The sequence below is a fragment of the Hyalella azteca genome, unplaced genomic scaffold, assembly GCF_000764305.2.
Source record: "Hyalella azteca isolate HAZT.00-mixed unplaced genomic scaffold, Hazt_2.0.2 contig11024, whole genome shotgun sequence".
In the NCBI taxonomy this organism is placed as follows: Eukaryota; Metazoa; Arthropoda; class Malacostraca; order Amphipoda; family Hyalellidae; genus Hyalella; species Hyalella azteca.
Window position 1 is genome coordinate 1 of NW_025941036.1, and position 14,504 is coordinate 14,504.

Sequence of the window (14,504 nt, forward strand, 5' to 3'; positions counted from 1 at the left end):
CAGAGTGGGTCGTGAGCATTCAGGTCGCCTAAGATTATTGTGTTAGGTAGTGCAAGTAGATTGGCTATCGATGCTTTGAAGTTGGCAGGGCAGGAACTTTGAGGGGGTATGTAGATGTTGATGAAGTTCAGGTCGGAGTTGAGAGCTTTAATCATGATGGCTTGACTTTCGATTGTGGCGTTGTCTGGGAGTTTCGTTATGGTGAACGGGATGGAGTTGTGAATCAGCATCAGCAGTCCGCCACCTTGCTTGGCTGTTCGGTCTTTTCGGTAGATGGCGTAATTGTGGAATTTAGGATCTTTGGCTCGGGCGGTGAGTTTGGTTTCTTGTATAGCAGCAATGTGAATGGAGTGGGTGTTCAGGTGGTGTTCCAGTTCGTCTTTTTTGTTCCGAAGACCATTGCAGTTGAATTGAAGAATTTTCAGCTTTGATGTTGCGGCGCTAGCAGTGAATGTGAAAGAAGCAGTCAGGCATGGTGGAATTCGAGGCGTCGGCTGTCGGCGGTTCAACGCCGGGCACGGTGGAATTCGAGGCGGTCCGGGGTTAGATTCGATGCCGGACATTTGAAGAAGAAGCCGGAGCAGCCTGGCCGGCATTGGCTGCTCCGGCGGCGAAAACCCATCGGCGCGTCGGCGGGGGAGGGGTTGACGCAGCAGTTTGCTGGCGACACAGGGCCACCAGTCGGCTCCACCACGGGAAGGCTGCTGCTCCAGGGCCGTAATCCTCTATTGATTCGGTATGCTGAAAGACACAGTCTTGGGCTTTTCGTTTGCTTACGAGAGAATCGCATGTTGTCACAAGGGTTCTCGCCAACGAACTAACAATGGAGTGCTGTAATAAACGTGCTAGCCCTTTAACACAGGGCCATAGGAGGGAACACGGGAGGGTGAGCAGTGCAGCCTGTCTACCTCCATGCGAGGTGGGGTAGAGGATGTCTTCCCCTCTACCCTCTATCCCCTTCCCCTCTTCCTCTCTATGGCTCTATGGGGTAGACAAGGGTAGCCACTTCAAGCCAGAGATTTATGAGCGTACGACACTTTCAACGTGCTCAGCGCAAGCATCCAATGAAAATGTGAAAAGTCCTGTTTAGCAGTGATGAAAACATTTTTTGGTTGTGAATATTTACAAAATGGATGTTGATTCTGACATGTATTTAGTAACATCAGATAGAGAATAAATAGAACTACACGTTAACGTCTCAAAAATTTCGATAAGACGCCGGTTTAATTAACATCGAGGTACAAAATTATCATCTATCATAACTGGTGTTATACAGGGTGAACCAGAATTAAGTAACCCATTTAATTTGTTAATAAATAAAAAACTAAGAACGTTATGAAGTTGAAACTTGTTTTATTTAAAAGAAGAACATTTTTATGGTAATATTGTAACCTAGTTTTTAAATATAATATATTTTAAATGCCCACCACAATTGTTTTGACAAAATAGGGCTCTTCTCTTCGCTGCTTTCATAACCTTCATTAGTAATTTCCCGGTATCCGCAAATTTTCGATAAAGAGATTTAATTGTTTTTTTAAAGGACTGATTCTTGTTTTGAAATGGATCCTGTAATCACGTTGAACTTCTGTTATTGACATCGTCCTGATGTAGGTTTGCAGAATTTTCGTTCTTTTTTCTTTGCTGTAGCGAATCATGATGAAAATTTAAGGCTTGATAATTAAACACAAATTTAGCAAGCTATACAGGATAATGACGTAACTATGATACAATATTACCATAAAAATGTTCTTTTAAATAAAACAAGTTTCAACTTCATAACGTTCTTAGTTTTTTATTTATTAACAAATTAAAAGGGTTACTTAATTCTGGTTCACCCTGTACAAAGCTTACATATTTTTTGTTCCTTTACACGGATTGTAAATAAATACCTAGATAAGTATGGAAAATTTCAGATCGTCATCTCATTTACGAGTGGAGTAAAGTTCACCCTAATTAGTGAAGAACTGCTTAGGAACCTGTCCGGGACCTCGCGGCTCTCATGCACCACCTTAAGGAGGGATGTGCCCGTAGTTCAGCATCTGCAGAGGTATGTTCTAGTAGCGTGTACTTAATTTTACTGAGTTTACAAGTGTTGAAAAATCTGTTACTAGATCCCAAGTTAATTTATTTCTATTTTGAGATAAGGTGCAATTATTTAAGTTATTAAACTTAAGCCAGACTTTGTTTCTTGTAGGGAATCGACCGTATATCTGGGACACTCGTGAGTCTCAGGCGATTTGGGTCGCTCGAGAGTGGTTCGTGATTAAACTCAGAAGCAACTTGAAAACCTCATTGTAACTGAAATAAAATAATTAGTAATAACGATGTAAAAAAAGCTGATAATTATTGACTACAGTTCACCTTTCTTTGCGCCTCTAATTTATTTTAATCAGTTAACAGTTATTTTCATGACAAATTGTCTATAAATATTTATTTTTTGTTACTAGGTAATTGCTTAATAAATCCATCTTTACCGTAAAATTTCCACGTTTTCATTTTGAAAATTTGCATAGGCAATGTGGTTGGCAAACATTGTTCTCTATAGTGGACCAATTAAGATTTGATCCGCAGCTTACTTATTCACCCAACTGAGCGACTTGATACGCTTTGCGGTCGTCTACAATTCTGGCGGATTGTATACAGACACCGACAACTTGGCGCTGCGACCGTTCATAAATACTTCAAAAAATTTCTTCCAATCTCAAGTGAGTTTTCATGGTCTGTTTGTTCACTGCATTGCGATTCTAGATGGTTTACTTCAGCCCATAAAAGATGCATGATTACCGAGCATAATTTCTCATTTATGTTCACTCAATAAGATTCGAACATTAATTCACTATCTTCGATAGAAGAATGCTTGAATGAATCGACCTCACAGATATTTTTCCTTAGAGAAGCGAAATTTTCGGAAAATTAAAAGATGGTGTGAGAGATCAGATAGGTCATTGGGCAATCTTTAGTTTATAGTAAAAATGCAATTGAAAATAGTAAATGTGAAAATTCCTTAAAAATCAGCTTGTGTTCGCGATAAAAAAAGATGTATCATTCATGTTTTTCCCGTCTATTGATTAATTTTTAAATTGGATTTTTCAATTGCCCCGTTTTCAAATATACAGGGTTTAGGCAAAATAAGGGAAATACCTAACATTTTAAAATCGTAATTTTTGAACATGTTATAAACAATGAAAACGTGACATCTTTTATGTTTCATTTTTTATTGTTGCTGCTAATTGATATTTTATTCTTGCACAGATAATTTTTATTTCTATAACCTAACCTTTAACCTATAAATGGCCAACCTCTCCGATTTTCAATGAGACCAAATTGTTGGTGCTCGTATGACAGGTGTTAGTGTGACAGAAACTCAACCCGAATTCTTGGCGTCTGTAGAGGTACTGTCTCAGAAGTAATGACTGCTTTTGAAAGAAAAGGAAAAACGTCCTCAGCAAAGCTCAGGTCTGGCTGAAAGTCGAAGTTGTCTGTGAGACATTGTATAGGGGCCTAAATCGAATTGCGAGGGATAATTGAAAGACCATTGCTGTTAAAATTACTGCCGACCTCAATGGACACCTACAGAACCAAGTTTCCTTAAAAAACCTACACCGAGAACTGCACAGGTCTGCATCCCATGGAAGAGATGCAATTAGAAAACCTCTGGTTTCAAATACAATTGGCTCAAAGCGTTTAAAGTGGCATAAAAACCTCCAGAATTGGTCCCTCGAGCAGTGGAAAAATGTGAGACAGGGAGAAATATGGGAGACAGCTACAAGAGTATTTAATTCCGACTGCCTCCTTCGCACCGCAAAAAACTGGCGGGGGATCTGAGTTGATATCTGTTGCACCCCAGATATCTAGGGTGCTATTTTTTCGAAATCAGGCGGACCAATGATTTATCTTCATGGAAAATTCAACAGTCGTGACTATTTAGGAATTTTCGAGGACCAAATTCATCCAATGCTTCAAGCACTGTTTCCGGAGGGGAAAGCCAGCTTCCAAGATCATAATGCCCCGATTCATACAGCTGGAATTGTTAAAAATGGCACAAGGAACATCCTAATGAAGTTGAAAAGCTCATTCGGCAAACACAATCGCCAGACCTGAATATTAACGAGCATTTATGGTCGATTTAAGAGATGCAACTCAGAAGTCGATTCTCGCCGCCATCATCTTTAAAATTGCTTTGGGGAGTTTTCACTGAAGGATGGATTAGAATTCATTTGGAAACCATTCACAATTTGTATGAATCAATTCGTCGGAGAATTGAGGATGTAACTGCCTCAAACGGTGGGCCTACACCACACTGAAATATATTTTGTGGAATACTCAGGTGTTTCCCTTATTTTTTCTAACTCCTGTATAGTGCCTCTAGTAGTCACAATATGTTTTTTTCAGTTGTGCTTTTCGAGTTGACATTAATTCGAGAAAATAATAAAAAAATGTAAAGCAAGATCATTTCTTACATGACAGTAACTCGCGTTTTCAGCATAATTATCTACCGTTTTGTCTGCTGGGCAGGACGACATGGCTCGTTTTCCGAGCAATTCTTTGTTTCATTTCGAGCGCAACCATCCGACGCCGAAGAAGTTTTTGACACTTCTTTCGGACACGCTCTCTCCTGTGCTGAGTGTGAGCGTACATAGAACAGGCGGTGCTTTCTGTTTGTGTAGAAGCTATGAGCACCGAGCAGGGTTCCATTGTTACATTATCGGTTGAATACATGATATCCCCTTTCATGTATTTGCCACCAGAGGATATTAGTGTGTTTAAGGTTGATGTTGCATCAGATAAAAATGACTTTTCTTATTATGAACTTAATTGTTAGGATCTAATAACATTTCCTTTGAGTACAGAGACTTCTTATTATTGTCGAATATATTTTTAGCGGAAGCTGAAGCTCAGAGATGAATATTCTTACAAAATTTCGATGAATAATTCACATGCACGGAGCAAATTTTAGTAATTAGGCTTTTTACAATTATCAATTAAAGAATATACATTCTCTTGTAAATTGTTCACACATTAATGGGACTAACGGCCCGATTCTTTTCATTCTTCCATTTCTGCTTCGGCAGCATTTCAATTAAGGTATTTTTCCCCAGAGGCTGTTGTATGGCATGCTGGGCCCGCTCGCCCTCATTAAATTTTTCCGGTACGACGAGTGCGCCATCAGGATCCTGACTCCCCAGAACGCTCCAGCTCGGCACCCCGCGCCTTCTGATCTCATCGGCCCACGCTTGTCTGCTAAAAAAGGTGAGAGGCGGAAATCTTTTATTATCATTGATTTGAGTCATAACGTTACCAAGTACGCATAGATACTACCTTGTAATCTTCCGGAACTTGTTCAAGCACGAGATCCTAGTTAAATATTGGTGCCGGGACCAACCACGGCCGCATGATAACTTCAGTTGAACTGTGGTGTCGTATAAGGACAATTGCGGTATTAGGATTGCATGAAGGCTTTGAATCAGCTGGGCTGTGTCTCGAGCAACACTGCAGTGAGCGGCTATTGCGCGGCTGCTATGCGACGGCTGCGGCTATGCATTCAAAGGCTCGGTGGCGTCTTCCATGGCCGTTTGCCAGCACGCTCGAGAATGTCCATGTGGTCGGGTGCGTTTATACTGTGTCAGGCATTACACCAGCACAGAAAATACTTATTTCCTGTAAGGCTTGATTTAACTGCTTCCTGGAGCGGCCCCAGTTAAAATGCGATTTCGTTTCGGAGACAGACCTTGGGTTATCGCCTGAGGTATTGAAATGATTTGATTTGAGGATCGATTTCAATTCAACTCAAAAGCATTGTAAGTATTTATCCATCTGGTATTGTATACGATGCCTGGAACGAAGGGGAAAATTAGTCCCAAATGACCCCAGTCTTACTGGGCAAATGCTAATGCTGATGATGGTCATCTTTGAGCGTTGCGAAGATTTCAAATACACCAGTGATGCGAGATTGAACCCTAAAGATTCCACATTTTGTCAGAGCGTTTTGAACGAGAAACACGGGTGGAAGAAAATTCCTTCGATATATTCGTGGCTTTTTAACTCATTTAGTGCCTAAATATAATGGACTCGGTGGAACGAGTTAAGCTCGTTACCAAATGAAATGATAGATACATAGAATATATCCGACCTTATTACACAACGAGTTGAGAACTATGCATTACGACATTATCAAAGCGAAAGAATCCGAACAAAGCCAAAAATAAACGTAACACGGGAGTCAAGAACAACTATGAGGTCATCTCTTATGTCGGCATACAAATTTCTCGCGGATTACTTGAACCGCAGCTAGGTAATGCAACCTCGTATGGTGAGAAAAGCAACAATCTTCTCAAAAGTCTTCAGAGCAGTCAAAAACTCTAGGCTTGTTTTCTTGCTCTTATGTTCAGATGTGAAAATCTGTATTACTCGTAAATGATCGTAAATAACGAACGCTGGTAGACTTCCTTCATGTAGTTAAATTTAACCGTAATTTCACAGTTCCAAGAACCAAATTAAGTGCATAGCACCTATTTCGTCTCCTTATATATTTTAATTTATCCTTTCTCATTCTGTTTACTCTGCGTCACTTCTTGTTTTTCAAGTTTTTCCTTTGGCACCGCTCCACCAGTTCACGAAAAATACCTGCCTGCCTGAGCTGATATAACAGGAGATACGTAGAATGACATTTCTATCAGTTTACTCAACGAGCAGCATGTAAAATAGATCCTCGTTCATTTCGTTGAAAGGGAATAAAAATGTCTATAGGGTTGACGAGGCTGAGTTGCCATCGTTATAAAAAAGCTTTTGCATTATGGAAGGCGGATGCACACCAACAGTTGATCCGGATTTTTCCATTTTTGCATAGAATGAATGGCTCTTATTAGAAGAAGCTGGTGGCTGATCATCAAAACTGAAACTTCAAATGAGTTTTCTTGTTCTGTTTTCCAGATTCATCCATAAATGGGGAAACGCTTCATGAGGAACATCGCACCCCTGAAAATTTTTCGTACAATTTAAGTTCTGCGAACAAACATGACGATGATGAAGATGATTCGTTCGATTGCATCCATGAAATCTTCGGGACATTTGCTCACCAGCCCGTTTATGTTATGCACTGCCACGCGATGTTCTACCGCAACAAAACGTTAGTGAGACCCGACGATAACGTAAGTTACGATGTCTTACGTACCATAAGTTGTACCACATAGTATCACAATTAAGTGTTGAGCATATAAGGGGTATATGTATATGTATTATATGTATATATATATATATGTATTTGTTAACACACGTGCGATCGATGACCAGAGAATTCGTTGATTTATATTATCAGTGATACATATATAGGTTGTCGACTTCTTCATTATTTGGATTGCATTCGGGAGATTGCAGTAACAACTACGACATTGGACAGCCGTTTCTCCTACCGCAAGAGAAAAGCTCAAAACCAGACAAGGTCTCAAAGTATTACAATCGAGCAGCATCATCTCAAGATCGTCGATGAATTCGACTGGCTCCGTTACGCCCTTAGCAACAAAGTCAAACCCCGGACTATACCGAACAACGGCTCCTGCAAAAAAGCGAGAGTTCTCCAAGAGGCCGGTGTATTCTATAAATTTTACTTCAAAGAAGGTTGTAGACTTCTTCACGTTATGGATTATATTGGAGTTATTGGAGTGACAACTGCGACATTGAACTGCCGTTTCTCCTACCAGAAACAAGCTCACTACCATACCAGGTCTCAAAACATTATTAACAAGCAAGTTCATCTCAAAATCGTCGATGAATTCAACAGGCTTAGTGACACTCTTGACAACAATGTCAAATTCCAAACTATACGCAACAAAGGCCCCTGCAAAAACGCGGGAGTTATCCGAGAGGCCGGTGTAGTCTATAAATTTTGCTTCAAAGAAGGTTGTAGTAGACTTCTTCATGTTTTAGACAACATCAGACAGATTGGACTAACAATCAAGACACCGAGCCGCTGTCTCGTTAGCTACCTTCAAACTGGAGGGCAGGTGAACCACGCGAGACAAGCTTACAACCAGACCGTCACTCGCATTGTGCTGAACGTACTCACCAGCATCGTGATCAAGCAGTGGCCCGACAACAACCGACCGGCGATAGCTGAACCCCTCATCTCTACAGATTGGACTCCAGCTATCTATTATCTGACTACCGAATTTGTCTGAACTCTGAAAGAATTTTCCGAGTAATTTATTGTCCAAAATTTTACTGTTGTATCCTATTTACTTATATTATGTACTTATTTCCACCAAAATTTCAATGTTTAATGCTTCTTCTAACTTGAAAATGAATGTTTGTTGCATTCGAAACGTCGTTAACAAAGAAAAACTACTTTCTGAAACTTGCCTTTTTATCTACCGTCATCTGAAGAAAAGTTCCACTCCCTGATAATATAAACCAACGAATTCTCTGGTCATCAATCGCACGTGTGTAAATATATATATGCAAGTTTGATTGAAGACCAGAGCATGCTTCTTATTAATAATTGTGTATAATTGTATTAATAATTGTCTAGAAACTTAGTTCGAGTCATTGAAAAGACGAATAAGAAGATTATTAATAAGAAGCATGCTCTGGTCTTCAATCAAACTTGCATAAAAGAAAAGCTTCTGCCGAATTATACCAAATATATATATATATATATGTATCTACTGTTCTAATAGCTCAAATTTTTACTTAATTGTGAATACTTAGTGGCAATGAAATAATATTGTTTGTTATTGTACTATTTTTTCGTACTATTTTATAGTACTGCTTATATATATTTATGAATAATCCATAATACATTTAAGATGCCTCTCATTTACCTCTGATTTAACAGATTACAGAGCAGCCGTTTGATTTTTTTTGTCAATTATAATGGGTGTAAAGCGTGATAAAATCGTTGTAATACATTGACAATTATTTTAAGTTCTTTGGATGGGATTTTCGTGTCTTCAAAAAACCATTTATTCGCTCTCCAGTTTATTTTATGAGATATGCTATGCTTAAATAATTCCATGCAATGGTGTTTACAGTATTAGTGACTATAGTCCATTAAAAGTTTTCTTTTAACTGATTGAGTGAATAAAACTTCAAATTCATTCTTAAATAGTTTTGGTGAATTTATATAACGTGATGAAGCCACCCACCTAAAGCTTTTAAATGTCCCTGACTTGATACTACATGGTACTTGCGGTTTTCAGAAATATTACTAGAATTTGAAACCAGAACTAATACCAGGGTCCACGGCATAAGTCTACCACCATAGCTATTTCAACCCTCAATGGACCAATTTTTAGATGCCCTGTGAACAAAGTCACAATGTGAATGAGGGCAAGTATCGGCGCGGCGACAGGCCAATGGCCATAACAGACATATTTTTCAGCTTTAAAATTTAAGTGCCTGTTGAAGTGTTGAGGTGCATAATTATCAAAGGAATCGCACAACATCTTATTAATACTTACAATTATCGAACAATTTTGATTTCCCATCTGTACTATAATATATGTCATAGCTCGGCATAAAATTACTTTAGTTAACCAATGAAAATTTTCATTCAAGATTTCTTGCTTTCATCATACGACATTCGGACCACAACAAGGAATGGACGAGGTTGCATTGCTGCAAATGCAATCTTGCAACACGGAAAAAAGTCGCGAGTCGCGACTATTGGTGAATTGAAATTACTCATGGCTATTATTTTCGTAACTTTTTACATACCTACTTGCCAAGTCTAGAATATTCTTGCAATCTGCAAAGTGTGTTCCTACTAATATAATAAAGTGATTGTTTCGTGAAGTTCATTATACCTAGCCTTCTTTGTTGTGATTTCTAATTTTGTTAATTTTCCGGTATATATTTATAATTTTATATTAATTATATATAAAACTAATATGTGGGTTTTCCTCATTTCATAATTCATTAATTGAAGTTCCAGATATAATTTGTGTGTTTACCTAGTTCCAGAAAAAAATAGTGTTTGTAAAATATTGAAATAGGTACATTCTTATTCTATATCATTATCTTACTTCTGTTTTATTGTAGGCCTAGGTACCTAAATGTAAATGTCAAAATGTTCAACATGTGAATAATAGCCTATCAGTATGACTAGGTATGAGTAGCCAGAGTAGGTACTATGTCTATGAGCAACAGTCATCTTCTATTTAACACTGACAAATTGCCAGGCCCTGGCTTCTCTGCTCTCTGGAGACGGAGTCTGGAATGCACAAGTATCATCTTGGTTTGAGGCTTTGAGCTGTGATATAAAAGCTGTAACTGTAAAGTCACTAAAGTGAAAGCCCTTTGGTCCTTTTGGGATAAAAATGTCAATTGCCTTTTGTGCTATCATTTACAAGCATAGGGTAAACGCGGTATATTCCGACACTCATAGTGGCAAACTAGAGCTTTTTTAGAATTAGTTCATTTTTAATTTCCTCTTTTACTCAAGATTTAAACCAATTTCTTAAGTATGATAATGCTGGTATCCAGGATACTTTACTGGTCTACTTATAGGACTCAAAAATGAACTTGAGGGAGAATCTAAAAAACTCTCTGCTTTGCCACTATGCCGACCATGGTGTCATTATATGGTAATTATATAAGAACATGAGCTTTTGGCAAATTGCACCGCAACGAAAATGTCGGACCGCCGCAACACGTGTCACACCTCACCTCACGACGATGTGTTCATGACTGTCGGAATCCTAATGTAAACATAGCCAGCTGATTAGCAGAGCGAGCGCTGATTGGTCACCACTCAGCAGCCAACTGCCTTCTGTATTCGAACTGTCGGGTTCGCTGAGACCAGGGACGCATGTCAATTTTTCACAATAAATTAAAGAATATGCAAACATATGTATTCATACATAGCTTAAAAAATCGAGAAAAAAATAACAAACATGATGATGACAAATTTACCCTATTTTACGTCTGAAATAAGTCAAAATTCTCGAAAAATCGAAATAAAAAAATACATTGTAAATCTTTTACGAATTACTGCATTGTAATAGTGATGAAGACATTGGTACAATGCTTTAAACATATGCCTAATTNATGTATGACGTCACCATTTCAACCATCAATGAACGCATGGAACTAAAACAAAGCTTAATATAAAGGAAAAACTAGAGAAGTGACGGAATTACCTACGATGTCGGAATATACCGTGTTTACCCTATGTTGATATTCATATCTAAGAGTTTTATGATCATTCACTTGAACAATATATTAATGCCTTTTTGATTCAAAATTATATTGAGGTTGACAAGCCAACCATTTTTCTAGTTATCTGCAAACAAATTTATTTCTTTTTATGACAGTTGCAACTCCAACTCACAAAATTTTCTAAATACATTGTAACCTTCTAATTTTCTTTAATAATTCTTCTAATTTTGAATGGGAATAATGCATTTATTTTCCCTTATTGCAAGAAATTTTGGTTAATGATCACAACAAGTGCATTGATTTTTCAATTATTTGGATAACGTCTCATTTATTTATCCCAGTACACCCTAGTCAGGCACCGCAAATCCCGCTGACACCACACATCCTGCTTTCATCCAAGCGCACCGGTCACTGGTTGGGAGGAGCTACCGGTATAGGAACAGGAAATTCAAAGCCTCTGATTGGTCAGTTAGCCAGGTAGTTTTGATAACACGCTTTTAGCCAAGACTTGCGTATGAAAGTTTTGATAATGCCAAAATTAGGCTGTACATACGTAACGCATACCATAAAATGGGGTAACTTTGACCACTTTTTTTTCAAAATAATGTCATTTTTTTACTAGATAATTTAAACTTAAATTGTTAATTAAAACCTGCAAAATACAGGTCTATAGCTGTATTTTGCTCACCATAAATCTTGGCTCCTGCTCACCAGCTTCAATCACCATAAATTGCTGGCTCCTGCTTCTAATAGTTTTGATGTAATTTCAAAAAAAGTGATGGTCCTTGTTACCCCAGCTCTTGGGGTTTCTTTGACTGGGTTAGAAAATTGATTTTATTTTTTGGTTAAATAACTCCAAATAACTCCAGGTTTTGGTGCATTGTAGTAGAACTTATCTAGTTACAGAGGGAAACGACAAATTTTAGGAAAGTGTCATAGTTTGCAAATTGGGGGCGCCGCCCCCCAATGGGCAAAATGTGACCACCTAATGGCAGCCGTGATGGGGTAACATTGACCGGTTTGGAAATTGAGTTAAAATTACCATATATAAGACTCTGTAGAGTCTGAAACATAAAGAAAAAACATTAATAGGTGTATCAAACATAAAATATGTTATATAGGTACCTATGTTAATTTTAACTTAATTTTCAAGTTGGTCACCACCTAATGGCAGCCCGTCACGGCTGCCATTAGGTGGTCAAAGTTCCCCCATTGGGGGGCAGTGCCCCCCATTTGCAAACTATGACACTTTCTTAAAATTTGTCATTTGCATATGTAACTAGAAGAGCTCTGCTACAGTGCATCAAAACCTGGAGTTATTTTACCAAAATATAAAAAAATTGAAGAGGGTACTCCGACAGGCTTTGAATACAATAGCTCTTTTTTGCCGGTCACATTTTTAATTTTTCAACCTATTAGATATGCAAACTTTTTAAATCTTTCCATTGTGTTATGTTGCCTCAGTATTAGGCCTTTAATGGCCATTGACAAAATTTTTCTATGTCAAATAGTTGTTGATTTTTTTTTTAAATGAAAAGTGGTCAAAGTTACCCCGGGAGTCAAAGTACCCCCATTTTAAGGTAACTTTTTTGTCGTAAGTACAAAAAATTAGGAAGTTGTGATAATCCAGCCCCAGGTGTAACAAGTGGTCATTGTGCTGCTTCTTCCACACCTTGAAGCTGCCAGCAACAAAACCAAAAAATGTTTCAAGAATACGTACTCAATTCAAGATAATTAAGGGTATTTGTCTAGTTGTCTACCAAGCACCATGTAGTGAAAAATTGGATAGAAACCACCCTGGTGACCCATGAGTGAGACTACAATACTTATATATGATATGAATCTGACCAATTTTGCCTTTGCCTTTGGCTGTTCCCATAATAATCCCATGACCTCTTTGGCTCTTCTTAATTTATTTACTGAGTAAGAAGAAACGACAGCCTATTTTATCCTCCAAATTTTGCAAATGTGTGAAACCATCATTTTACAAGCAATTTTTGGAAACTGCCGAGCCTTCTACTTCTGCCAAACCTTCTTTGCTACTTGTATACAGTAACATTCCACACTCAACAGTAATTGGTATAACAGTAATATAGCCTATACAGTTATACTTATGGGAAATGAGACTCAATTCTCAAACCTGCAAGCTAAATTAAAAATGTGTCTTGTATGCCTAATTTGGAATATCAGGCAGAAGTTTCCTAAAAACATTAGAAAACTTGTTACTTGTGTATGCCAATTATTAAAAAAATGGTTTTCTTGAAGTAGAAGTTGATGCAAGAGAAAAATGAAAAGAAGTCAAACGAAAGTACAGTTTTACCATTTCAATTGCTAGAACCAGTCCAGGTAGCAGGAAATGCAGGTTATACATATAGTTGTATAAATTTATTTATACATGGTAATTAGTTTTAGTTGGCAGAATTTGCTGACTTATATGTGAGTGAATAATGACCAGGGAATTGGTTGTATTAAATTATCAGATAGTTGTACAATTCTTCAGATGAGGTTGGTAGATTAAAAGGCATATTTCAGGAAGTAAGTTTTAGATTATCAACAACATTAATAAACTAAATGTGACATGTGGTTCAATTCATTTTTTAAAGTTGATCTATGAGACAAATATTATCAGGTGATAAATTAAAGTGGATTTATTTGTCAGGTGTATATAATATAGTAACTGTGATAAAACATTTTTAATAAATCTTGTTTCAATATAATTATATGACTATTTAGTTTAAAAATTTCACCCTTTTACAATTATATACATTACATGTCAGCAAGATACTGCTTTCATGAGAAAACTGTGGAGATGCATCAATTTGAAAGGTCATGGGCTCGTACTTAGGTTATAGGTATTTTTAAATGCTCTTCCTAATGCTTTTTATGTGTGGTGAGTTTGATCTAATTTTTTTTATTATGGAATAAACAGACAATTGGTGATTGTTGGAGATATGAATATGTAGCAGGAAACACAAAATAAGTTATTTGGGTGTCCATTTGGCATTAGCTTGTAGCCTTGTACCATATGCATTCATGTATACATAAATATATGATGGTCACAAATGTATCCAGAAATAATCTAACATAAATGAACAGAAAAGAATCATTGATAATAGCTTCTTCTTCTTTATAATGGGTTCATCAGCACTGAAGTTCATAGGGTTTGACTGAATATTATTATTATTATCATCTTTAATATTATTATTATCTTCACATGTTAATTACCCAACTATAGGAAAAATCTTTAGTATAAAAGTGAGATGAGATTAAAAATGATCATGTTTTTAATCAATTCTTGGATATGCTTTATATTTTTTATAGTAATTCTTGTTGACATGGAAGTAACATTG

At 37.3% G+C, this 14,504-nt stretch overlaps 1 protein-coding gene across 1 annotated transcript; it reads left to right on the forward strand.

The window, feature by feature from the left end:
- Positions 1–2,209: 2,209 nt before the first annotated feature.
- On the forward strand, positions 2,210–5,084 carry LOC108678114 (the record flags this gene model as incomplete). The annotated part of the gene is given in 4 exon segments (XM_018166460.2): positions 2,210–2,221; positions 2,572–2,705; positions 4,516–4,626; positions 5,073–5,084. Coding segments are annotated over 4 exon segments (269 nt in total), but the record flags the coding sequence as incomplete, so codon positions are not given.
- Between the last annotated feature and the right edge of the window lie 9,420 nt (positions 5,085–14,504).